The following is a 24937-nucleotide window of genomic DNA, read 5'->3' as shown; positions in this document are numbered from 1 at the left end:
TATTATTAGAATACCAGAAATTCAGGCAAGTAGTATAAAAAAGAAAATCCATGACGACAAAAATAGGCAAAGTTATTATTATTATTTTTTTAGTTTTAAAGCATTTCGCCTCAATGGAATTTATTGTTTTGGTAAGACCAATAAAGAGCATGATAAGGGCAAAAAAAAAAAATATTTCATCATGTTGTTCGCGCAAGGAGTTATGACAGTTTGAATATCAGTAAAATGTGACATTTTCTCTATTTCTGCTTAATGTAACTAAAAGCACATTAAACTTGCCTCAGTTAATTATGCATTGTTTCAAAATGCACATACTTACCTTTCAAGCGACAGTACTTTTGCCGAGGCAACTGAAAGGTGCAATCTATTTTTCAACCTCAAAAATGCTTAAAAACGTCAAAAAGGCCACTTTTTTGTGACCTTCATTGACCTTGTGGCAATAACTTGCCACAAATTTAGCATTCATTTTGTAAAGTTTGAACCTTCTATCCTTCATGCACAAAAAGAATTTGGAGGCAAATAGTTCTCGGCAACAATGGGGTTGTTTTCTTCAGTCAAAAGTAGTACTTTTAGTCACTGAAATTGATAGAATAAGCAAAGAAAATAACATGGACCCAGAAAATTCTTTACTTTCATTTTCCCAACAGTCATTTTTTAATTAATTTTTTAAAATGTCTGATTTTGCAAACAAGGCGTGGTCTTGATGACGTCACAAATGATGCTCTTTGGCGCATCTTTCTTCCGTGTTTCCACGTTATGATAGTAAAGAAGCGAATTAAAATTGCGCTCTACGCTTGCTATCAACCATATCGTTGCAGATACACGTGAGTAAAGATGCGAATTCAATATTTTGCTCTGTGAATGACCACACAGAATGGCATTTCATCATTTGTGATGTCATCGGCAAGAAATGTAAACAATGAAAGCGCTCCGATTTAAGTATTTTTTTTTAAATATTAAACTTAAACAAATTATTTAAAAAATGGTTAGATCCTATGTTTTTTAAACATGTTCTTTCAGAAAAAAATACGTCTAAAATTTTGGAAGCGACCTCATTGCGACTCATAGCAAGTTACATGTCTTATAAATCCACACAATTTTTTGCAGCCGCGCTTTGACCTTTAGGGGCCCCATAAAAACTGAACAACTCAACTTCAGAACAAAAAATTCTGGATTTTGGTTTTTAATAAGACAAGTAATAATTCTTAATATTTTGAAGAAAATCTGAGATGACAAAAATCACCTCCTAATGCTAGGCGTGACAATTTCTCAGATTCTTGCTCTTATTTATTTTGGTAAGTGCATTAATTCATTTAAAAAAATATTTTTGGCAACAGGGGAAAAAGAAACGACTTTTTTTTTTGTTGATATGATGTATTTATTTTAATGAGCTTATTAATTTTAATTATTATTTTTTCGTTTTGAAAGCGGTAAAAGAATTTTTTTTTAATGGAAAAAAGTGTATTAGATGCTTTGTTTAAAATGTGCTGCTATTTTATTTGTTCGTTTTTTTATTTATTTATTTTTTTACGAATCTAATTTTTTAGATAAGTGATGCATATTTTATCCCAAGAAATCAGCTTAAAATATTTAAAAAATATGTTTTAAACAAAAGGCGATTTTAGCTATTTTTGAGAACATTGATCAGGTAATAGAAAGTAGATATGGGTATACGGCAAAGTAGGCTCGTTTATTTCTAGACAGAACTTCTTGTTCTCTTTTCTAATTGCAATCATAACTCGATTTTTTCCAGAAGTGGTAATCTTCTTCCTTTTATTCAGCTCTTACAGTGAAACAAAATCATTATAATTAATAATAATAACAATAATAATGATGATGATACATCTCTCAAATTCGAGCATCGTAGTACTGAAATTCCTTTGTGTAGGCATTTGAACGCTACAAGTTTTTATTTGACTGTACAATGTCTTTGCACTACTTCTTGAATTTGGCAATCAGGCTTTGTAAAAAAAAAAAAAAACTTCTGTACTACCTGCTGCTTGCAGCGACTGGTGTAAAAAAGTTACCAGTACTAGTTGAAATCAGGGTCAAAATGTGCCCCAAAATCATTCGATTCTACGTAATGACTTATATCGGCGTAAAAAGAAGTGTTTAATTCAAGCACAAAAACAAAATAAGTGAAACGTGTTCAAACACTCTTTAAGACAGCTAAAACTGTGAAAATATTTTTTTGAAAATCTTAAAATGTGTAACATGCAGAAGAAAGTAAACATCATCAAAGCTGACTCACCAATATTGAGTTCTTGAGGATCATCTTTCCAAAAATTAGACTGGTGAGCAGCCCAAACGGAAGCCATGGCGCGCTTAACGGCTTCTGGTCTCAGGGTGCCACATCCCTCCGTACCGTTCCGTGACGGTCCGTGGACATTGGACAGCAGCCCGATGTTAACCTGTCCGGGATAAATGATGGGTGCGGGATCTGATCTCAGTTCCTGGCTGGTGGCTAGGACGATGTAGGAAAGGGGCAGTAAAATCCAGATGATGTTCATGTTCCTGGAAAAGATAGAAAGTTACGTTAACACTGCATGACAATATTAAGCAAAACGAATTTATTAAATGCTTTAAAAACTTCAATGATATACATAAAACGAAGAAATATGACCACGCGTTATCGCTTTATAACATTGACGGCTAAAGATATCACCTTTATACGTGTGTTGATGATTTTTTCCATGATAATCTCATCCCGTGATTCATATTGTTTTTAAAGACCCCACCTTGAATACATTGTCATATTTTTTCCATGATGTTCTAGTCATGTCGTGGTTCATATTGCTTCCAAAGACTCCGCCTTAAATGCATGTTTCAATGATTTTTTCCATGACGTTTTAGTCACGCGGTGTTTCATATTGCTTCTAAGACACCACTTTAGATGCATTTGTCAGTGATTTTGCCATGATGAGTTAGTCATTTCGTTATTCTATTTCGATATGAATAACCTAATGACACCATCGTAGGTAGATGTGTCAGTGATTTTTTCATGGTGTTCTAGCCATTATGTGATTCATGTTTTTTCAACTTTTTCAATTGTTAAAACGTTTTTTCTTTGCTAAAGTTTCAGTTGTAATCGATGGAAACATCGATTCTCCTCTCAGAAAATGCTCTCCAATCCTTGAGCTTTCAAACAATTATACTACTTAGAGGTTGTTAATGCTCGGAATAGTTCTCCAACTATAAAGAGTTTTCCTGTGGTACAAGAATCTAAAACCCTCTGCTTCCGAAACTTTAAAGAAAATTTTCTAAGAATGATGTTTTAGTCACATAACTCTTTTTATAAACACTGATTGAAGTCTGATCATAACTCTTTTTGCAAACATTGATGAATTAATCTATCATTATTATTTTTACACCAACTGTGATAACAATAATTAACAGAATTTTACAGACTTTACAATGACTATCAGAAACAATAATTTTGTCAGAACAAATTAGCCTTTTCAAAATATATCATAATTCAAAAATAGTAATTAAGTCAATAAATCTTAACTTGATAACTAAAAATTGGCTTTATATGATTTTCTCACTCTGAAATGTTTTTCAGTTTACAATACCCAACCCGTCATTTCAAAATTTCACAGATAGGGGAGGATCAAAGAGTTCAATATATTTTGAAGGGAAAAATTGCAAAATACATGAATAAATGCATAATCGCATTATGTTTCTAAATCAAGGAGAAATTATCTCCCCCCCCCCACCTCCAGATTGCCTAAAAACGGGCCTGTGCAACAGTGACCAATGTAGAAAAACTAAATCTTTAATGTTGGAAAAAAAAGAGAGAGAGAGAGAGAGAGAGTGTGTGTGTATGTACCTGTCCCTAGGGATCGCAATACCGGACCTGAATTTAATATCGGTATTCGGTATTTTCAAAACGTGATACCGGTATTAAACTGGTATTTGAAATTTCTCAAAAAATGCTTCAAATCATATTGTTTCGTAGCCACATTTCATAATTTTGTACAAAAATTGTATTATTTATGAAAAGGTATTGTAAACAAATTTAAATTGAAGGAACAAATGTCATGATAAAAATCCATAATGGTAAAAAACATAGTGCATCTATTGAATTCTCGCTAATTCTGGATTTCTTTTTAGTGTTCAACTTTCCTATAGTTGAAATTGCTCTTTTTGATTTAATTGTCTAGAAGTCCTTCATTTTCAAATTATTGTCTCTTGCGTGTTATTTTTGAATAACTCCTTTTGTGTATGTGTGTGTTTCTTTTGTATTGTGTATATTATTATTCTTATTATTTGCTAATATATAGTGTGTATATTATTATTCTTATTGTTTGCTAATATATAGCTAGTAGATAATTATAACTAGCTGAACTTTCCGAGGGACGATACTTTTCCAATGCATTTGAGCAGGAGAGGTTTGTGTTTGCTTTTTATTAGCCCTTTGGTTTCAAATTTACGATATACTTGACAAAATTTAATCTTGTTATTTTCTCTTATTCGTTTTATATTTTTCTTTTCATAACTCTTCTACATAATTACTTAATATTACATTGCCAATTATAAAGTCAAATATTGAGACAGGACAACAAACGAATATGGTGACAACAAATTACAATTTGTTACACTAACAAGAAAAAGGTTTTGTCAAAATTTAGTAGTTAAGACAAATATTTTAAAAAAGTAATAATAAAGTATTACCGCAATTGAGGGTCGGAATAAATTGTGCATAGGACAAATGCATTCAAAATTACACTTGAAATTAACTTTCACGAAAGAGAAAGTGAGTAGGGAAATGGAAAAAATAAAAACATGGTGCACACAAAAGCGCAAAAAAATGTGATTCATCTCGCCATCTAGTAATGACATTTTATCATTTAATTATAGCAAAAGTAATTTTCGACTTACAACAAAATATTACAATATGAGTATCAATTTTTGAAAATTGTTTGTATTATCATATTATATAATTTTCAGAGGTAATTTTTTCTTCATTGGAATAGACTACATGTGCTACTACATAGTTAAAATATTGCTAGATATGTGTCACTAAAAGCAATGTAAATATTTCACCATTTCACTTCGCCCCGCTCTATTTCACTTTGCCCCATATTTACCTACATTTAAAATATAAGTAGATATTTTATAAGTTAAATTGAAAATTCTTTAATTGAAACTATTTATGACTTCCACTAATACCGAAAATACCGGTATTTTTTTCAGCAAATACTGGTATTACGAAATTGCAAAATTGCCCTAAATACCGGTATTCAGCATACCGGTATACCGGTATTGCAATCCCTACTTGCCCCTGAATTCAAGTTTTTTTTTTTTTTTTTTTTTTTTTTAAATTAGAATATCTTTTGTTCAAAATAGGAACTTGCAAACAAAGCTATTTGGTTAATCCTTTTTTATTGCATGAACACAGCCATTTTGGCCCCAGGCATACGCACTCAGCTTTGAAACTGAGTTCACGTGTTTACCCTGAAGGAAAAAAGTAAGGAACTCACGTTTACTTTTCCGTGTAACATTTTTGCATTCAAATAATTCTATTCACGAGAAGAGAATTTTATTTTCTGTAAAGAAAGTGCTTCATATCTTCGTACAAAGGCTTTCATTTATATGTATTTTGAAAACTTTTATTGAACTTGTTCTGTCGTTGGTGGTTGAGTCAAGCTTTTTAACCGTTACCAAAAATAACAATGAATATTAATCATTACAATAATGATTGTCAATAAAGTTATGAAATTAATTTCAATTAAGTAAACATCCACCATTCTAGAGCTTGAATGTGCAACCTTGAGGTTTGTATGTGGATAATTTCAGAATAACGTAATATTATTTTATTTAAAAAAAAAATAAACTGGTCCTCTACTTTTCCCTTGCTACATACTTCCAGTTTTTTTTAAAATATATATTATTTTTCTTATTTTAAGTCTTGTTACGCCATGCGGCTTCACTGTGACTGATTGAAACTCGGGGGATTTCGGGTAAACCCGATATGCACAGACATCACAGCTTGTACATCATGCGGCGGCATACGAATGCATATCCTCTTTGGGCGACCTACCCGCTTCGGGCCACCCTCCCCTAACTATCTTAGATGTGATGTAAATACATTTAAATAATACAGATAAATATGATACGACTGAAGAAATACTATCATACATTAACTATATATTTATCATCTTTTGCCTTTCACTAAAGTATTGTTCGGAGCACTTTTTTATACTTCTCTTTAATTCAAAATACTGTTTCAAATTTTTCTAAGGGAATTTTTTTTTAAATTATTTTCGTTACCATAAATTGAAAAAAATATCTTCATTTCTGTGTATGTGTTTTGTATTCCTATTTACGTATGCTCTTACTACACTGCTCAAAAAAAAATAGGGGAGCACACGGTTTTAACAAAATTAAGAAAAATATTATTGCGGAAACTAATTTCCAATAAAGTCTCAATGTTTTCAGAAAACATGAGAATAAAGCGTAAACTTTGGAAACAAATCAACTTTTCTGTCGTCGAAAAGCAGAAAAACGATGCAAGCGCAGAAATCGCGATTTGACAGAAGCCCATTTTTTCGCTATTTGGGAGCCGTAAAATTCAACCGTTCATTTTTTTTTTCGATTCAAAAATGCTACGACACTTTATCGGGGGACTGGAATCGGGACAAACAGAAAAAACTAGCAGACGATGCTGGAAATGCATAATTTCATGTTCGTTTCACTGTTCTAGAGGAGTAAAGTTCCCAGTCAAATTATTTCTGCTTCTTTTTTGCTGTATTGCATCTTAATACACACGTAAACTCCATTTTATGCCTTTGCAAGGCTATTTCACAACGGCTTCTTCACTTTTGTGTGATTGCTCCGTGCTTCCCTAATTGTTTTGAGCAGTGTATTGCAGTTATCAACACGCTTAAGTGAATCTATGGTAGTAGTTTGTAATAAATATATCATGTGCATCATTCTGCAGCTCCTATTTTTACAATTAGTTCTTTTTTTTTTTTAAATTCCTTTCCGATCGTTTCTCTTTGGGAAAAAAGCGATCTTTTGAGAGCTAAATGTAGTTTTAGATTAAAAAATAAAAGAAAAGTTGAATTATTCTATCGCGACTACTTTTAACTATCGTTCCCCAAACTTTGCTTCTGCTTTTTAAACTTATATAATTTTTAAAATATGTTTCGGAATTGGTTAAAATTATTTTTAGAAAATAAATTTTTTTAGAAAAGATAAGAAGTGTGTTAAGAGGATTTTTGTTCGTTTTAAAGTGGTGTTTGGAAATACTAGGGAAGATTTTTTAATATGTGCTTCCTTCTTTTTTTACTCAACAAAAATTTTTTCCTTTTTTTTTCTGTGAAAGTTTTTATGATATTTTACCGAGTGTTAAGAAGTGTTAAAGTATAAGTTCTAAGCCACTTTGCTCACGATGGACTGTAACAGGGGCGGATTTATAGTCTATTCAAGGGGGTGGCGATTGAAAACCGTAAATGCCACTCCCAGACAGTCACGTAGGGTGGGGGTAGGGAGTCCATTACTCTCCCCCCCCCCTGAGCTTTTTTTTTCCACAAAGTGAACACTTTTCGAACTTGGGGCTCATAGAATTTGAGTCCTATAATTCTGTTTTATGCCGAAAATAAGTGAAAACATTGTAAAACAAGCCCCCTAGGAAAAAAAAAGATTGCTTTTGATGATTTTTAAAATATTTAAGAAGGAATACACCCCTGAGTCTTCCAACTTGCTCCAAATGTTCATGCTTTTGAACTTTGAATCTCTCTAGACTCTCAGAAGAGTCTTAATCGCTAATGTAACGCTCCCTTTATTTCCAAATGAAAATAATGGCTATAAAACTGTGGAAAACTGAAAATTAAAGTTTAAGAAAAAGGGGGATGGGGCGAGGTTGGGTTAAAATGAAAAATTGGGTAATGCCGTCCATCCTCGACCACACTACAGTCTAAAACTAACTAAAAGCAAATTTATAGAATTTTCTTGATTATAATGGTAGCTATTGCTAGTATTTTTTTCGATTTCATATTATTGTTTTAAGAAAGTAACGGTTACGGAGGGAGTGGTCGCCTCCCAATCTGCCACTGGACTTTAACACTAGAATTACGGGAGGCGTCTTTTGACCCCAAGCAAACTTATTTTGCTAACTGTTTCTTTGTATTTTTATAAAAAGCTTAATCCTTCCTTGACTTTTCCAAAATTAACGTGCTGTGTAATAATATAAAGTTTTCAAAAAAATTTGTTTTTTTTTTAAACCCAAACCAAAGCGTTACACCTAAAAGTGTGGGCAGGTGTCATTTTACCCTTTTGAGAAAAAAAGAAACGCAAATACATTTACTGATGCTGAAGCAAAGCAGAAACTCAAAAATGCCTCTTGGAACACATCATTGCAAGAGTATGAAGAATTCATAATGTCTTTGAACATGAAAAGGAGAATTAGGGTAACGGCACCAGAAACAGACAAGGGTCCAGTAACATGCAGTCGTAAGTTTGGATTGAAATAATAAGAATTTTAGGCGGGTAAAACTGATGTTGCCGCGACCCATGAATATGGCGCAACCATCTAGTGCTATCAAAGTGAATTTTATGAGCCAGTTGGTGGCAACAAAGCAGTGGTGGAAGGTTATGAACAGCTACCATATGGTCTACGTTTGTTTCATGTTCACCTGAATTAAATAAAGTTTTAGATCTAAAAACAAAGAAATTTTGCACATTTTGAAGAGCAAAGGGAAAATTCTGTCCATTACTCATCCTTTCCTCATCCCTTCTATTACTGGGTGTCACCAGAATTGTCGTTGTCTGTTACTGGGGGTCGGATCTTTTTTCGAAATTGAGCAAATAGAAATAGAATTAACTAATTCAGAGGATCCAGAAGCAGCCGAACGTTAGATGAAATGTAGTTGCACGAGCAAAAAATAGTTAAAAATTAAAAAATACATTAAAAGGCTCATAAAATTGTGTTAACCTGAGAGCTATGTCTTAAGCATGTCTCTTACTGGTGCCGCTACCCTAGCCGTTGGTTCCTGAAATGCAACTGAGACAGCGCTCGTTATTTTGATGGTATTTTCAAACTTTTTTCAAATAATTCATTAAGTAGCCCTAAAATCTCTGCACCCTTTAAATAAACCGCATTTACTATAAATATGTTTATTTTAAACTATTTTTTACAAATACATACATTATATAGGAACTATGCATATTTCTTCTTAGGAGTCTAAATGACCCCCACCGTAGTTCTAGTTATACGAAGACTGTCGTAATTCTAGTTATAAATTGTCTCTGATTCCCACCAGCAACATTTTAATTTTATTCTTTTAAAGAAGAGCCTTTAATTCCTTTCTTTTGAATTACTATAAAAAAAGCTTACTACCTTCAATTACGAAAAAAAAAGCATTTCATACTTTCACTTTTACTTGGTCTATTATTTTTATTTTTGCATGAATGCAAAGTCAACCGCAAGATTGAACGCTGCGTGCTAATCCACAAAGTTATTTCCTGCTTTACGCATAAATAGACGACAGTTTTTATGCAACTCGATTAACCTTCTGATTTCCCAAACAAGATGGCATTCACCTTTTAGACATCTGCGCTCTGCTTGAATGTGCAGGGAAGCTGGGATCAAAGGCAAGATGCCGCTGTTTGAAGCTTGGAATGACTTTTCGGGAAGCCCTTTGGCCACAAGTATGAAGGAGAAATACGTTTCCAGTATGGTACTTTTTTTATTTATTTAAGTACTTTTTTTTCTGGATGGATGGAAAAACAGAATCATCATTTTAAAAGGGCTATTGCTCTTTGAAACAAGATTTCATTTTCTTTCGCAAAACATAATAGAAAGATTGATGCGGCTTTTCAACCAATTTGCAAAGAGAATCTTTCCGAATTCCGGCTTGATTGTTGTGTTTACCAGTTAATTAAATGCTTGAACTCGAAGACCTGTAGCTTGTTTGAAATAACATAAAGCACGCACTGCGAAGTAACCACTATCAAAGGAAGAATGGTTTGTTGATAACAACCATTCTCAAACACTTAAACAAGCATCATTATCCCATGCTATTTCAGTTACATCAAAAGACATAATGGAGAATTGCGTATTTAGGAATCACAAAGGAACTCTTAGTCTTGCATTATTTAAAGAAGAGAGCATTATTTAAAGATGTTTTCTTTAATAATTAAAGAAATTATTCTTTAATAATTTCTTTAATTATTAAAGAAAAGAAAAAGTTAGATCTTAACAATGCAAAAGTTAATCTCTGCGAATGTTTGCATTGTTAAAAATCTTACTAAATTAATATGTTCATTGTGTTCTTGCGTATCAAGTTGCGCTAAACGGAAAAGCCTATACCCTTTTCTGCAATAACTTTTGCTTATGTGATGATTATTTGTGATGTAATGAGTCATATTTTTGTACTTTCCTGATTGAATAATGTATACTGTATAGATAGATTTAGGCTGTGAATTCTAAAGGTGCAACAATGTTGGGGATCAGGTCATTCTCTAGGAAAAACAAGAGATCCGGGGAATTTTTCGAAAAGTTTTAAAAATTAACCTTTAAAATGTTGGGCTTTAGTTGATTTCAGACTTTCTGATCAGATTTTATAACACTGCTAAAGTAAATGATGTACAAGAACTTTAAACAGTTTACAAGGTTTTTGATAAAGTATAATACAGGTACGATAGTAATGTTTTTCTTTGACTTTATTAACTATGGTTGTTTCTAAGTAAAAGAAATTTTAATGAACCATAAATACCCAATCACAGATTACATAATTATTCCATCATACAGCACTGAATAATAAATAATTTAAGAAATTAGTTCATTTAAAAAATGTAATATTCATTATCTTTTTTTTTTCAAATGTATAAAAATTCTCTTATTCTTAATACGCAGCACAATCATATTTCTCTCACATTGGCGATATGTTATGACACCCACGGGTCACACAACAAACCACATATTATTGTGTTTTTTTGTTTTCATGTTTCCTGATAAAATATATATTTAACTTTAGTTTTTTTTTCCAAAATCCAACCAAAAATGTCGAGGATGTGTCACACCCACTGGCATCCCCGCAAATCTGCCTATGGTACAGTGGATCCCAAAAGTGAACACACTTATGATGTTCAATTAAATAGGGCTCTATTCATTAATTAAATTAATATTGGAGAATTGGTATTTAATAGTAAGATCTACAACCTATTTTTAACAAGGCCTCATATACAATATTTTTTAAACATACTAAAACTCTACTTCTAGTCTTCATTTTTTTTTTTTTTGGAGGAATAGATTTCATTATTTTTCTCTCTTTTTTTTTTAAAAAAAAAGTTGTTTCTGTTCCCTTTTTCGGTCATTACTGTGTTTAGTTCGCTTTTATTTTTAATGTCGTGATTTCTTATTTAAACATCCACTTCTTTTGAAATATGTTTGGGTTTAAATCTGGAATGATGTTCGTTTTTTCTTTACGACTATGAGCCGGTTTAAAAAAACAAGTAAAATCTATTGTGGAGTAAGAAAGAAGAAATTAAAGATAAAAGATTTTTTAAATTTCACAACAAAATACAAAAGTAAAGCGTCAGATGATAAATTTTAATCATGAATTTATCTGAAAATATTTCACGGTACGATGACTTTTGTGGCGGGTGCTTTCTGTGTCTCAATCCATTCAAAAAAGAAAATCTGGCTATGTTTAAAAAAACTTGGGTTTTGTTTAGGGTTACATATAGTACAAGATCTTACTGAAGGTTTCTGTCCCCATCTGTTTCTTAAACAAAACACAATTTTTCTACTTATTTATGATTACAGGAATATGTTTTTGTCAGTTGCCTATCAAAATATGGCCCAAAGTAGGGATAGCTCGCTTTGCCATCATGGATGTTAGCTTCCTTTTCTTTTTCCTTTCATTGCACGAAAACTATTCACTGGCGAGTAAAATCATTCCTTGATAAATTGAAGAGCATGAAATCACTTTTAAAAACGCAATTTTTCCTTTTATTGCAGCTGTAAAAAGTGTGGAGATATTCAACTTCGAAGTTCATAAATTTTGAAAAACTCACTATTTTCCTCCCTTTGTATTATTAATTAATTATTTTTTTTCCTTTTGGGACTCTGCAAAAGACCTACAAAGCAATTTTTTTTTTTAGCTCGGACTCTGGTTCAAAATTGACGAACTTAGAGATTAAATATCTCTGCATCTCTTACACATATTTCTGGACATGAAAAACCTCCTCCCCCTTCTCCCCCCACCATCCCCAAATCCAAAATTAGCAACTCTCAATTAATACCCCGAACTAAAAATTTAGTTTAATGTGTTCTTCAGCTTTTTACCAAATTTTCAAATATTTGAGTAATGTAAAGAAAAATCCCATAGCAGCCATCGATTCAGTGCAAGGAAAGGAAAAAAAAAGATTTAAGGGAATATTCAGATTTAATGAATGCAGCTGCCATACTATTTGTGTTATAATTAATATAGGTTTGAGGAAAAAAAGTATTTTATTTTTTTAGTAAAAATAATAAGAACTGCTCGTACATTAAACTCCCGATCATCGGTGGACGGATTATCAAAACCTTTTTACCGGTATTTACTAATATTAAAGTTATTATATGTTTTTAAAACTTATAATTGTTTTCGTTTTTAGCTTTCACATCTATGTTTTACATTCAATGTTATCGTTTATAGCTATAATTTAAGGTATGTGTGAGTGCTATTGTTATTTTTTTGGATATTCACTAGTATAGTTCTTTACCTAATATTCGCGGTTTTCGTATATCCACGGTTACCGTGCCACCCAATTCCTTGGATAATCCGGAGTTTTCTGTATTTTGTGAGGGCATTTACTCATATTAAAGAACAGAGAAAAATATTCGAGTTGAAGCTGGAAAATATTATGTGTTCTCATGCACGATAGCACGAACGAAAGAAGTTATGCTTCAAAAATATTTTTTTCATGTTTATTTGTTTTTACTTCCTTTTACAAAAAGAAGTATTGTATTCGCGAAAAAATTTTCACTCAAAAATCGCCCTTAATTTCCATTTTGCTCACCCCCAAATGAATGTTGAGTTTTTTTTTCGATGTCGACCACATGCGGAAAAGTGCCTAAGAATGTATAGACACGCGAAATATCCATTTTGACCATCACCGAGGTAATTACAACGACTTTTCTCGTGACGTCTGTATGTATGTGCGTATGTGCGTATGTGCGTATGTGCGTATGTATCTCGCATAACTCAAAAATGGTATGTCCTAGAAAGTTGAAATTTGGTACATAGACTCGTAGTGGGGTCTAGTTGTGCACCTCCTATTTTGGTTGCATTCGGGTGTTTCTAAAGGGGTCTTTTGCACCTTTTTGGGGGGAAATCATTGTTAATTTCGATGCAAACTCAAGTGGTGTTATAATTTGGCGGTCACTTGGCGATATATCGCCAGTCTTTTGGTTGCCAAGTTTTGTCGCCAACTTGGCGAAAAATTTGGCGATTTTTTTTTTTTTTTTTTAAATCTGCTTTCAATGTGGCCATTGCTAGTGATATTTAAAGAGTTAGAGAGAGAATCCCATTAAAATTGCAATAATAGGGAAATAGCATTAAATTGGTGTAAAAGGAAGTCATGTGATGCACACATCAGCTCGTTTTAATTATAAAATGAAAAGGGGAAGAGACATCTTTTTATACAACAAAAAAGATTTATACACTGAAACAAATATGTAAATTTAAAATGCGTTTTATTTTTCAGCGAATAGTAACGAGTAATTGTCAGATATTATCTGACCACCTGCAGATAAATTCCACAATTTGTTCTTAGAATCACATAATTTCATTTAATTTTTATTATTCAAATCATGTTTGTAATACGCATCAGTTTTTTAAGATTAAAGTACACATTTCTTTTCTTTTTTCAGGCATGTACTTGAGAGCTCAGAACAACTTAGGTCTAGGAGGAAGTGTTAACCGATGCAATCAGATGCTGACCTTGTTGTTCATTGTCGGTGTCCAAGTAGCCCTGGAAACTCAGTGGTGGTTGATTCGACCACCTGTTTTAGCTACAGAGGCATTAGAGTGTTCGATCGGGAAGATTGATATTTTGGAATCGCAAGGATACGTTGCTTTCTTGTTGCTCTTAAACACAGCTCTTGCAGTATCTACAAGAAAGTAAGCATCCAGTTCATATGAATCAACACTGTTGCTAGGCTGTTAACTTACGCCCGTATTCACCAGGCAATTTGACTCCCTTTCAGACACCTGAACCACATATTGTGGCCATGCTATTGGTTGAAAAAGGCTTCGACCGGAGTTTGGGCTGTTATATCGCCGGTCAAATAGTCTACTGAATACGGTCGTCAGACATTTACGATTACCGATCCTTTTATGCTTTTCTCTTCTGTGTATGGTTCTTCTGGAACTGAAAATCTTATTTTTAAGTATCATCTTGATTATATTACCAATGTTATTTGCCGCTTCTTGAGGGGGTTATGAAGCACATCCAAATTTGCACGGAATTTAATCATTATATATTTTATTTTATTCACTTTATCCTGCATGCTCCAGTTTATATACCAATTTTTTTGTTTGGGAAACTAGCTACCATTTATAATCCGTCTAACTTAATTTTGTAATTCTGATGTATAGCAATTCATACCGTATAAGGACAGAACGTTTTTTGGAATCTAGTAAATCATTTTGGAATAAGAATAACTAGAGAAACACCCCGATTTAAGGAAGCAGAATCATTGTTAATTTCGATGTAAACTCAAGTGGCGTTATAATTTGTCGGACACTTGGCGATATATCGCCAGTCTTTTGGTCGCCAAGTTTTGTCGCCAACTTGGCGACAAATTTGGCGGAGTTTTTTTTTTTTTTTTTTGGTTTCAATTTGGCCATTGTTGGTGATATTTAGAGAATAAATATTGAATCACATTAAAATAGCGAATAATGGGGAAATGACATTAAATTGGAGTAAAAGGAAGTCATGTGATGCACACATCAGCTCGTTTTAAATTAGTATTTACTTTATTTATACTTACAACAATTTTGACAGATGAAAGACTGCTGTTTTTGATAAAAAATGCAAAAGTGCATCGATTAAACTTAAAAGATGAATTTTCACTGAGACTGGGTAATTTTTGGTGAATCATCAACAAGATAATCTAGGATTTAGTGGAAATTTCTGTCATAACTTTCGTTTGTATATTTCGTTTTCTTACTCCCGCTTTATGGTGAAGTTTTAAAACAAAGACAGAAAAGAAAAGAAAAAAGAGAGAGAACGAGAGGGGATCATTGCGTTTAAAATGTCCGAAAATGGGGTTGTTTCCATCAGTCAAAAGTACTACTTTTAGTCACTGAAATTGATAGAATGGGTAAAAAAAAAAAAAAAAGATCGAGGAAAATCTTTTATTTTCAAAACTTTTAATTTTTAATTAATTATTTTAAATACCCTATTTTTCAATAAAGACATGGTCTTTATGACATCACAAATGATGAACTTTGGCGTGTACTCCACTGGCGAGCTGAATGCTTACGCTTGCTGTCTACAGTGTTTCCACGATATGATAATTAAGAAGTAAATTAAATATTGCGTTCTACGCTTAGAATCAACCATATCGTTGCCAGTACGTACGAGTAAAGAAGTGGATTAAATATAGCGCTCTGCGCTATTGGCATCAGCAAGTGGCATTTCATCACGTGTGATGTCATGCGCAGAGGCGTAAAAAATAAAATTGAATCTGCGCACCAAAAAATATAATTTTTAAAAAATATTAAACTTTGTCAAATTATTTTAAAAAATAGTGAAATCCTATGTTTTTAAGCATGCTCTTTCAAGAAAAAATATTTTTAGCCCAGTAAATTTAAGCCAAAAATAGGGTTGATGCACCGCAAATTTATAATTAGATGAATTTTTCTGAATAAGTTCCTGAGCATGTGTAGAACGAATCCTCAAAAGTCCCCTAAGTTCCCATGTGAGCTTCCATACAAAATGGCGGATCAAAGATGGCCGCCTGGTACATTTTGCCTCTCTTATGTAAGTCAAAAATGACGATTTTTCAGTTCTGAAAAAAACCTGCAGGTTCTAGAAGTAATATTGTTTCGATATATAACCCAAAATAACCAATAAAAAATTTAAAACATTTGTTTCGACACCAAATACTGAAATTTCTGTGTTCTACGTAATATGCTGCACAACACATAAGATACTAAAATAAATAATTTTGTAAAAAGAATATTTTCACTAGTATCTTATTATTAGCTTTCATTCTTCGATTTTAAAAAATACTACGAACTCTGTTTGAATTGATACTTGTTTTTTACCGACATTTCCCTATAAAAAGCTATTTAAACATATATGATCTGCAAATCGTATTTTTTGTCTGAAATGAACAATTTTCCTTTTGAAAAATTCATTGGTGATCTGCTTAGCTCTTTAAAACTACCGTAAAACGTAAAATGGTGCCGAATTCTTTTTTTGATTTTGTGTGAGAATTAAAAAAAAAAAACAGTTATGGTAACGATAAAAATTTGTCAAAAATGGTTCAAAACTTTTATTTTAAATAAAGAAGGCCATTGTTATCTCAGAATTATATTTTTGTGCATTTTAAGTAGCAAATAGTTACTTAAGAATGATTTTTAAAAATATAAATATAATTATGTGACAATCGAAAAAATGTGGGTGAAAAATTACTGCCTTCAACTTTAGGAAGCTCTTTTAAGGAGTTGGAAGTTAAAGTTCGGAAAGAAATGGTTATTATTAAGAAATAAGTTTTCTGTATTCAGTCTTCCACAGCCTTTCGCAAGGATTGCAGCTGTTCGCAAATAAAGCAATAATTTACGAGATCATCTCAAATATGAATTTACCCCTCAACTTCCTCCGCTTTTTGATTGGGTTGCTCTGAGAAAGGTTAAAAAATCGAGTGTGACAGCTATCATTTAATCGGTAGAGCCTTCTGTTAAGCCGCCACCAATCTATTTGTGCATAATAGAAGAAGGATTTCTTATGCACACGTTGGCATGGGACGAGACAGATATAAAAAGACATGTGCCTTAAATACGTCAGGTTTCATCAGAAAGAACCTGCCTTTATGTGAGACCTTGGTTTTTAATAGCTACACTGGTGTATTACCAACTAACATTGTGAAGAAACAAAGTAGAATACTGCTGAAAATGTTTGAGACTATTGCTTTTCGAAGAAAATGTAGTCGCAACGACTAAATAGACTGACTTTTTCCAGAATTCGGAGAACAAATCAAGATCAATTCAAATTATGATGGAATACAACTGGATAGGGACGTCTACATATTAATTTGCTCAATTGCAATCAAAACATGCCAGAACAGCTCCAGATCAGATGCAGTAACAGGTACTAATACAGATCTGCTCTCGATTTTAATTGAAAGAGGAATGTCTGGGACATCACAGTACTTTTTACCATTAAACCAATTTAGTACAAAGAAAAATGTTTCAATATATTGAAAGACGCCTTGGGTCCCATGAAGGATCTTCTTGGTTTTTCTCCACACAGTCACAGGATGTGACTACACGTCAATTATATTCAGAAAGAGTAAATCTCGAGCTTTCAAGTTTCTACAAGAAAATTTTAAACTACTTTCTCTCATCTCACAGCTCAGTAGTTTTCAGCTTAATCCATCCAGAAAAGGTCACCCAGATTCCAGAAGTGTTGCTGAAAATTTTTTTTGGTGGGATTAACACTTAATTCTCTAGACATCTTACGATATAACCGTTATAATAATTAAGTAACCAAAACTCCTTCAAAATTTGAAACTTGGCAACTCTTCCAGCCACGAGTGCTGAGCTTCACAGCATCCATTTTGTGTTTATCCAAAAGTACAACAGTAGCTTAGGAAAAACATGAATCCAAATGGGGATGTGTTATGAAAGAAGGTGATCTGTTCACAACGCTTTTGTCACTTCCTGAAGTTTCCGATGGAATTCTGCATTTAATGTTTTGTGACTACAAATTAACAGTAATGATGTGAGAACTGATCTAGATGCCAGTGAAAACGCAGACCTTGAATGTTCCAAGTTTTGCATACATTGTTTAGGTGAAACATGTAAAAATTCAGTTTCTGTGCACAGTTTCGAAGAAGAAGATGATGATATTGGATGATGATGTTTTTTTTTCTAGATTTTTACTGACATTACTATTTTTTCTTTATATATTTTAAATGTTTTTCAGTAAGATATTATATGTCAGTTGATAGTACTAAAAGAATGATATTCTGCTTTTTTTTTTTTTTTTTTTGAAAATTCTTTATAAGGTCACTTTTTTCCCCTTATCACATTCTTATTCCAGAGTTAGAAATAGCAAGATTTCATTCAGAAATATAATAAAAGCTACTTGGTTTTTCAATAAATTGAATATATCAATCATTTTGCAGTTAATATTTCAAAAAAGAACACCTAAAAAAATCTTTATTTTAGTAGCTTATTTGTTCTGCTGTATATTACGTAGAAAATAGAAATTTTAGCTTTTGGTGTCCAAACAATTGTCTGAACTTTTTTATTGGTTATTTTATGGTATATATCGAAACAGTGTAACTTTTAGAGCATACAAGTTTCTTTTAGAACTAAAAAATTCTTTATTTTTGACCGAGTTATGATGAAGGCAAAAAGCACTAAGAGGCCATCTTTGATCCGCCATTTTGGTTGGAAGCTCACATACAAACTTAGGGAACTTTTTAGAATTTACTCTACAGGCCACGAGGAACTAATTCTGAAAATATTTCTTAATTATAAATTTGTGGTGCAAAAAATCTTAAATTTACTGGGCTATTTTTAAATTTCGGAAACGACCCCATTATGTTTATTAAAACATAATTATATTTTATTTATTCTGAAATCATATAATTGTTTTTTTCCCCTCGGAATGATTCGTTTACTTATTACAAAACAGAATGTTTCATTTTAAATCCATCCCAAAAAATAATTAGTTGAAAAAAAAAAACACGTTCTTTCCATAACTTAATATGCACCGCAATTATTACAGTCACATCCATTGCAAGACGGCATCAAGTCTTGTGTTGGCCATTAGAAAAGCGTGCACTGAGATTAGATTCCAAGTTTTGGCCAGTGGCGACTGTAAGAAAACGCGTTGCCGCCTTTTTTTTCCCCTCGTCAAACCGGTAGCGATAAATGTAAAAAACAGTTCCACATTTTTTTTATTAAATAGATATAATAAAGGTTAATAACGGATTACACACGGGAAGATCATACATATGTTCGGTCAAGCAAAATGAAACGAAGAAAAATTACATACCTCAACTCTCGATGAGTATTCAACACGCAAATATAGTATTTTCGGCTTCACTATCAACCTTAGTGGTTTATACAAAAGAAAAACGACGCTTAAATTTTCGTGATTATGACGGGCTCGCAACAATTAAAGTCTCGCAAAAATGAGTATTTTTACAGTAAATAAAATGATTAAGTAGGTGGGGGGAGGGGAGCAGAGAATAAATATAAAAAAACTTCTCAAACATCTCTGAATGTAATTTCTGTGGGAGATATTTCCTGTCTATCTGTCCTGTACTATCTGTAAAATTGTATCGATATTTTAAACTTTTTTTTTCTTTATTTGCATTAGACGATTTTTACTCAATTTTTCAAAGGAATTGTTCCTAAGAAATAATTGCTGAGAAATCAATTTGACATTCATTATCATATGTTTTTATTTTATCATTTTCAACATTAATATAATGGACCAATTACAGTAGCATCAATTACCCAAAAAAAGTGAATAAGTTATGATAATTATTAGTTACATGATTTTAGGGATTTTTCGAGCCCAATCAAGGTTTTTTTGTGGCACGCTATCTACCACTCTCCTCGTATTTCTTGATATCCTCATTTCCTCCTATTCAACACGGTTGGTTACCTGAGTTTACCTTTTAATGTGGAGCGGTGGGAGGGAGGTCTTACATGTATAAACATGTTGAAAATAGCCCTTACATGTTACTAAAATATCGCACTGCTATTGAAAATGAAACTTGAAACCAAGGGTTTTGAGGGTTGACCTCCAGAGTCCTCCTCCCCCTTCACTGTGTCCTAGGGGCTCAGCAAAAAAAGAAGAAATCACGAAGTAAACTTTTTTTAGCACAATATACCGCGTTGTTGTCTAAAGTCATCAAGTGATCATTTTCGTAAAACAAAAAGAAAAATGATTTAAAAAAAAAGAAACGAAGAGAAAATATTAGCAATGAAATTAAATGTTACTCAAATGAAGCCGAATGCCTGCATAAATAGTCTGATGCAAAAAATTGCTAAACTATATTTAATGAAAACCAGCAAATAATTTTACTAAGATTATAGAGCAATTTCATATCACCCTCTCCCCCTGACAAGTGTGCACCAGCAGCACTCCATTTATGGCAGATTCAGTTACTCCAAACCAATATTCAGTTACTCAAAACTCATATTGGTAGCTTAAAAATTGTTACGCTTCGGTTTCTAAATGTCTCCTTAATACTTTAAGGATCAGAATTCCATGGGTTCAAAAGATCTCAGCAATATTTTGAAGATCACTACTCCCTGGATTTAAAAAGTCTCAGTCATATTTTGAAGATCACTACTCCCTGGGTTTAAAAAGTCTCAGTCATATTTTGAAGATCACTACTCCCCGGGTTCAAAAGATCGCCTTAGCATTTTTTAAGATCGCTACTCTCCGAGTTCAAAAAGTCGCCTTAACATTTTTAAGATCACTACTCCCCAGGTTAACTTGTTTACTTGATTCACATACTAAATAAGGAACTCCTCCTGAAGTGTGATTCCGATTAAACAAGTAAAGAATGAAAAACAGCACGTTCCAAGTAACAAAATAATAAATATTCAGCCAGCGATCTTTAACAACAATGGCGATAATGCAAACTACCGGTCGGATATTAAGAGGATATTAAGCTGGGGGTGGAGCCGTTTATTTCCAGCCGCAGTACAGTGCACGTTCGAGTGTTTGAGGAAGCGGACAGAAACGTGCTTTTTCGGCGAGGAATGCCGACCCGGTGAACAGCGGTCAAACTGCAACCGCGGGGCTACTCGACTTCTTTCAAGATAAAAGTAATGGAAACTGCAGAAAAAATCGTTGAACTCGTGTTCTGCCAATCTCCACTGAATTTAATTACTGAGGACATGAAAAAAATATCTTGCATTGTATATTCGGGTAGTTTTACAAAAACGGGAAAGTTTGCGATGCATTTGATTAAAAAAATTAATTTTATTCAAAAAAAAAAAAAAATCTGAAAATATCTTGAATATTGTTTTAATTTGTATAGTTATTCAACAAGTGTTATACAGCTTGTTACTAATCCTGTTTGTGATTTATGCTGACCCTCATCTATCATTCTGTAGCTAATAGTCATAAGTTAATAGAGAATAACTTTTGAGAGGCATTTACTAGTATGTTTCCTAGTTATGAAAAACTCTTTTTAAAGCGAAAAATTCGTTGTTCTCACTGACTGTTTCTGCACAAAGCTGCGTCATTTTACTTTTTAAATAGACTTGTTTAGCACAAAGAGTTTTTGATAGGTTTTCACTTCAACAATCAAATGTTTTAAAATTCATATTTGTTTTTGTTTTTTTTTTATTTATATTCCCCCAATTTTAATTTCCCTCCCCCCTTTCTTCTCTGTTTTTTTTTTTTTTTGAATTTTTGAATTTTTTGCATTCTAGTGGGTAAAATATTGATGCGCTATTTAAAAATTACATAAAGCATTATGAATTGTAAAAAAAATACCAAATTGCTTTCCAGCCTAATGTGATCAATGTAAATCGGGGAAGCCTTATACGTTTTTTTCACTTCCTTTCACCTCTCTCTCAATATCATGAAAGGGTCCAGGTTTGTCCTATGTAAATTATAGTAACCCTTCATCTTTATCTTTACTCTTTACTAATAATAAAGCTGAAAATCTCTCTGTCCTGAGGATGTATGTAGGATGTCTAGGATGTCTGTGACGCACATAGCGCCTAGACCGTTCGGCCGATTTTCATAAAATTTGGCCCAAAGTTAGTTTGTAGCATGAGGGTGTGCACCTCGGAGCGATTTTTTGAAAATTCGATGTGGTTCTTTTTCTATTCCAATTTAAAGAACAAAACTATCATAAGATGAACGAGTAAATTACGAAATTATCATAACGTGGAACCGTAACATGGGTACAAGCCAATTGGCGAGAAAATTCACCATACATTTGTAAATATACAGACGAACCAAAAGACCTTTTAATTTTTCTATTACGGGCGAAGCCGTGCGGGTACCAATAGTATGAATATATGAATGCAATCAGTGGGAAAATTTTTTAAACGGTTGTAGATAAAGCAGAATATCAAAACAAAAATTTTCCTGTTTTAAGGAATTTCTATGTTTTCAATGTCAAGTTTAGTTATTAAATGTAAAATCCATAAAATTTCAAAGTAGAGATTTTCTATTCGTCAAATTTATGCAAAAATACTGAAATAGTCCCTAGTGGATCTCCCCTTCTTTATCACCCCTTTGAATCACTTGCTATTATTATCATGGTTAAAAATTTATTCATTTGCTTTGCAAAATTTTCGCCAGTATAGAAGCCTGGGGAATTATATACAGGGAAATTCCGTTATAGCAAATACCAATACAATGAATTATCGGTTTGAACAAAATCATAAATTTTCAGTCCCGACTTAATTTCCTTAACGTTGCCTAAATTCCATTACAACAAATAAAATTTGTTATCTCTTGCAGTTCGTTTTAATGAAATTTTACTTTATGCAGTACGAAAATGGGCAGCTCATTTTTTAAAAATACGGTTTAAGTTTTCAAATGGTTCCCCCCCCCCCGATGAATTGACAAAAAAAAAAAAAAAAAAAAAAAAATAGTAGAAAGGAAAGAGAAAGAATCTTGGGATATAAATCGTGAAAATTACACCATGAAGGAAAAATCAACCGACATTTCCCTTCAATTGGAAATGTATTATTACGACGCAATTTGTTTAACAGAAATAAATACTGGGATAATTTCTGATTGTTTTTCTTTAAGTAAATAGATAAAAGTTAAGTAAAGGGCAATTTTTGAAAAAAAAAAAGTGTGGCATCATTTATGGACAGCAATAATCAGCTGTATTATGTTAACACACATATGTTTTGTGTCACGCTCTTTTTTTTTTTTTTTTTTTTCGCTGTGTAGTAGCAAGTAAAACAGTCTTACAACGATCATTCAAAAATATGGGCACAATTTCGCATTTTCACCGAGACTATTCAATAAATGACAAAATATTTATCTATGAGATTTCTGTTTTTGCGATAATTAGGGATTGCAATATCGGTATACCGAACACCGGTATTTCGAGTAATTTTGCAACTTCGTAATACCGGTATTTGCTGAGGAAAATACCGGTATTTTCGGTATTAGCTGAAAATAATAAATAGTTTTAATTCAAGAATTTTCAATTTAACTTATTAAATATCTACTTATATTTAAAATATACATTTTTTTTCTATGATACAGAACCGAAATCAATCTATTGATGTAAAAACTTAGCTTCAAAAGCTTGAATTAATAGAATATCACTAAACAAAAGTATTTTGTGCAACATGTATTTATTGTTTCCATTTCCCTGATCGCACATTTTCCCTTTTGGGAAAATCAATTTCGAGTGTAATTTTGAATGCCTCCCCCAACCCCTTGTCCCATGAAAAATTGATTCAAACCATCAATTGCAGGAATGCTTTATGATTTTTTTTCTTAAATATTTGTCACAACTGTACTAAATTTTGGCAAAAACTGTTTCTTGTTAGCATTGCAAATGGCAATTTGTTGTTACCAGTATTCGTTTGTTGTGCCGTCTCAGTATTTGGCTTCATAATTGGCAAGATAATATTCAGAAACAATATATTTCCTTGAAAATTTGCATAGAGGAAAATCATAAATATGTTTCACGAATTTAAAGATATTTTCAAATATTTACATAATTATAACTGCAAAGAATTTTGAAAAGAAAGCTAAAACGAATAAGATAAACCAACAAGATCAAATTTAGTCAAGTTTATCGTAAATTTAAACTAAAGGGCTGGTTAAAAGTAAACACAAACCTCTCGTATTCAAGAGAAAATGATGTTAATATTGGAAAAGTATCGTCTCTCAGAAAAGGAATTTCAACTAACTTTAAATTAAAAAAATAATAGAAATACACACAATACTAAAGAAACATACACACACAAAAGGGTTTACTAAAAATGACATGCAACAGACCGAATTTTTTCGAAGATAAAAAATTTTAGCAATTAAATTAGAGGAGGTGTATCACGCATTGTTAACAGTACCACCGACCTGCGTGAATTCAGAAGGAGCAGTTTCAACTGTAGGAAAATTCAGCACTAAAATGAGTTCCAGGCTTAAAAACAATTCAATAGATGCATTATGTTTTTTACTAGCATTGATGTTTTATTATGACATTTGTTTCTTCATTTTATATTTGTTCTCAATACGTTTTCATAATAATACAATTTTTGCACAAAATTATGAAATATGGCAGCGAAACAATATGTTTTCAAGCAATTTTTGAGAAATTTCAAATACCGGTATTAATACCGGTATTCCGGTATCACGTTTTAAAAATCCCGAATACCGGTATTGAATTTTTGGTCCGGTATTGCAATTCCTAGCGATAATATACTGGAAAGGACACGTGAAAAATAGTTTTGAAAAAAAGAAACACCTTTTATTTTCGCATTTCACGGATTTAAAATATGATTATTACTCGAGTTTTTAAAAAATGTAATGCATAAATATTTTGAACTCAGCAGCAGCGTAGTTGAATAGATTTTTGAAAATATTTCATAAGAGTATATTTATGAAACATTCATGACATTATTCTTTGAAATGTTAATCCCAAAAGTAAACACCAAACAAGGAATTACATTAAACTTTTAGTATATTTCATAACTTATTTACACTCACGCATTCAGTGCGAATAAATTGCGTTTTTACGCGGAGCGTTTTT

General features: G+C 32.3%; 1 protein-coding gene across 1 annotated transcript in view; it reads right to left on the bottom strand.

Annotated features, from left to right (window-relative positions):
- LOC129231254 (uncharacterized) overlaps positions 1-24937 on the bottom strand; it is a 143827-nt gene that overhangs the window by 52270 nt on the left and 66620 nt on the right. The window contains exon 2 of the mRNA XM_054865536.1: positions 2252-2514. Coding sequence (XP_054721511.1) covers positions 2252-2510 — 259 coding nt within the window. The 5' untranslated portion in view covers positions 2511-2514. The remainder of the gene's footprint in view (positions 1-2251; positions 2515-24937) is intronic.

Source organism: Uloborus diversus, chromosome 1 (genome assembly GCF_026930045.1).
Source record: "Uloborus diversus isolate 005 chromosome 1, Udiv.v.3.1, whole genome shotgun sequence".
In the NCBI taxonomy this organism is placed as follows: Eukaryota; Metazoa; Arthropoda; class Arachnida; order Araneae; family Uloboridae; genus Uloborus; species Uloborus diversus.
The sequence above is the reverse complement of the archived record's forward strand: the minus strand, read 5'-3'. Positions and strand labels throughout refer to the sequence as shown.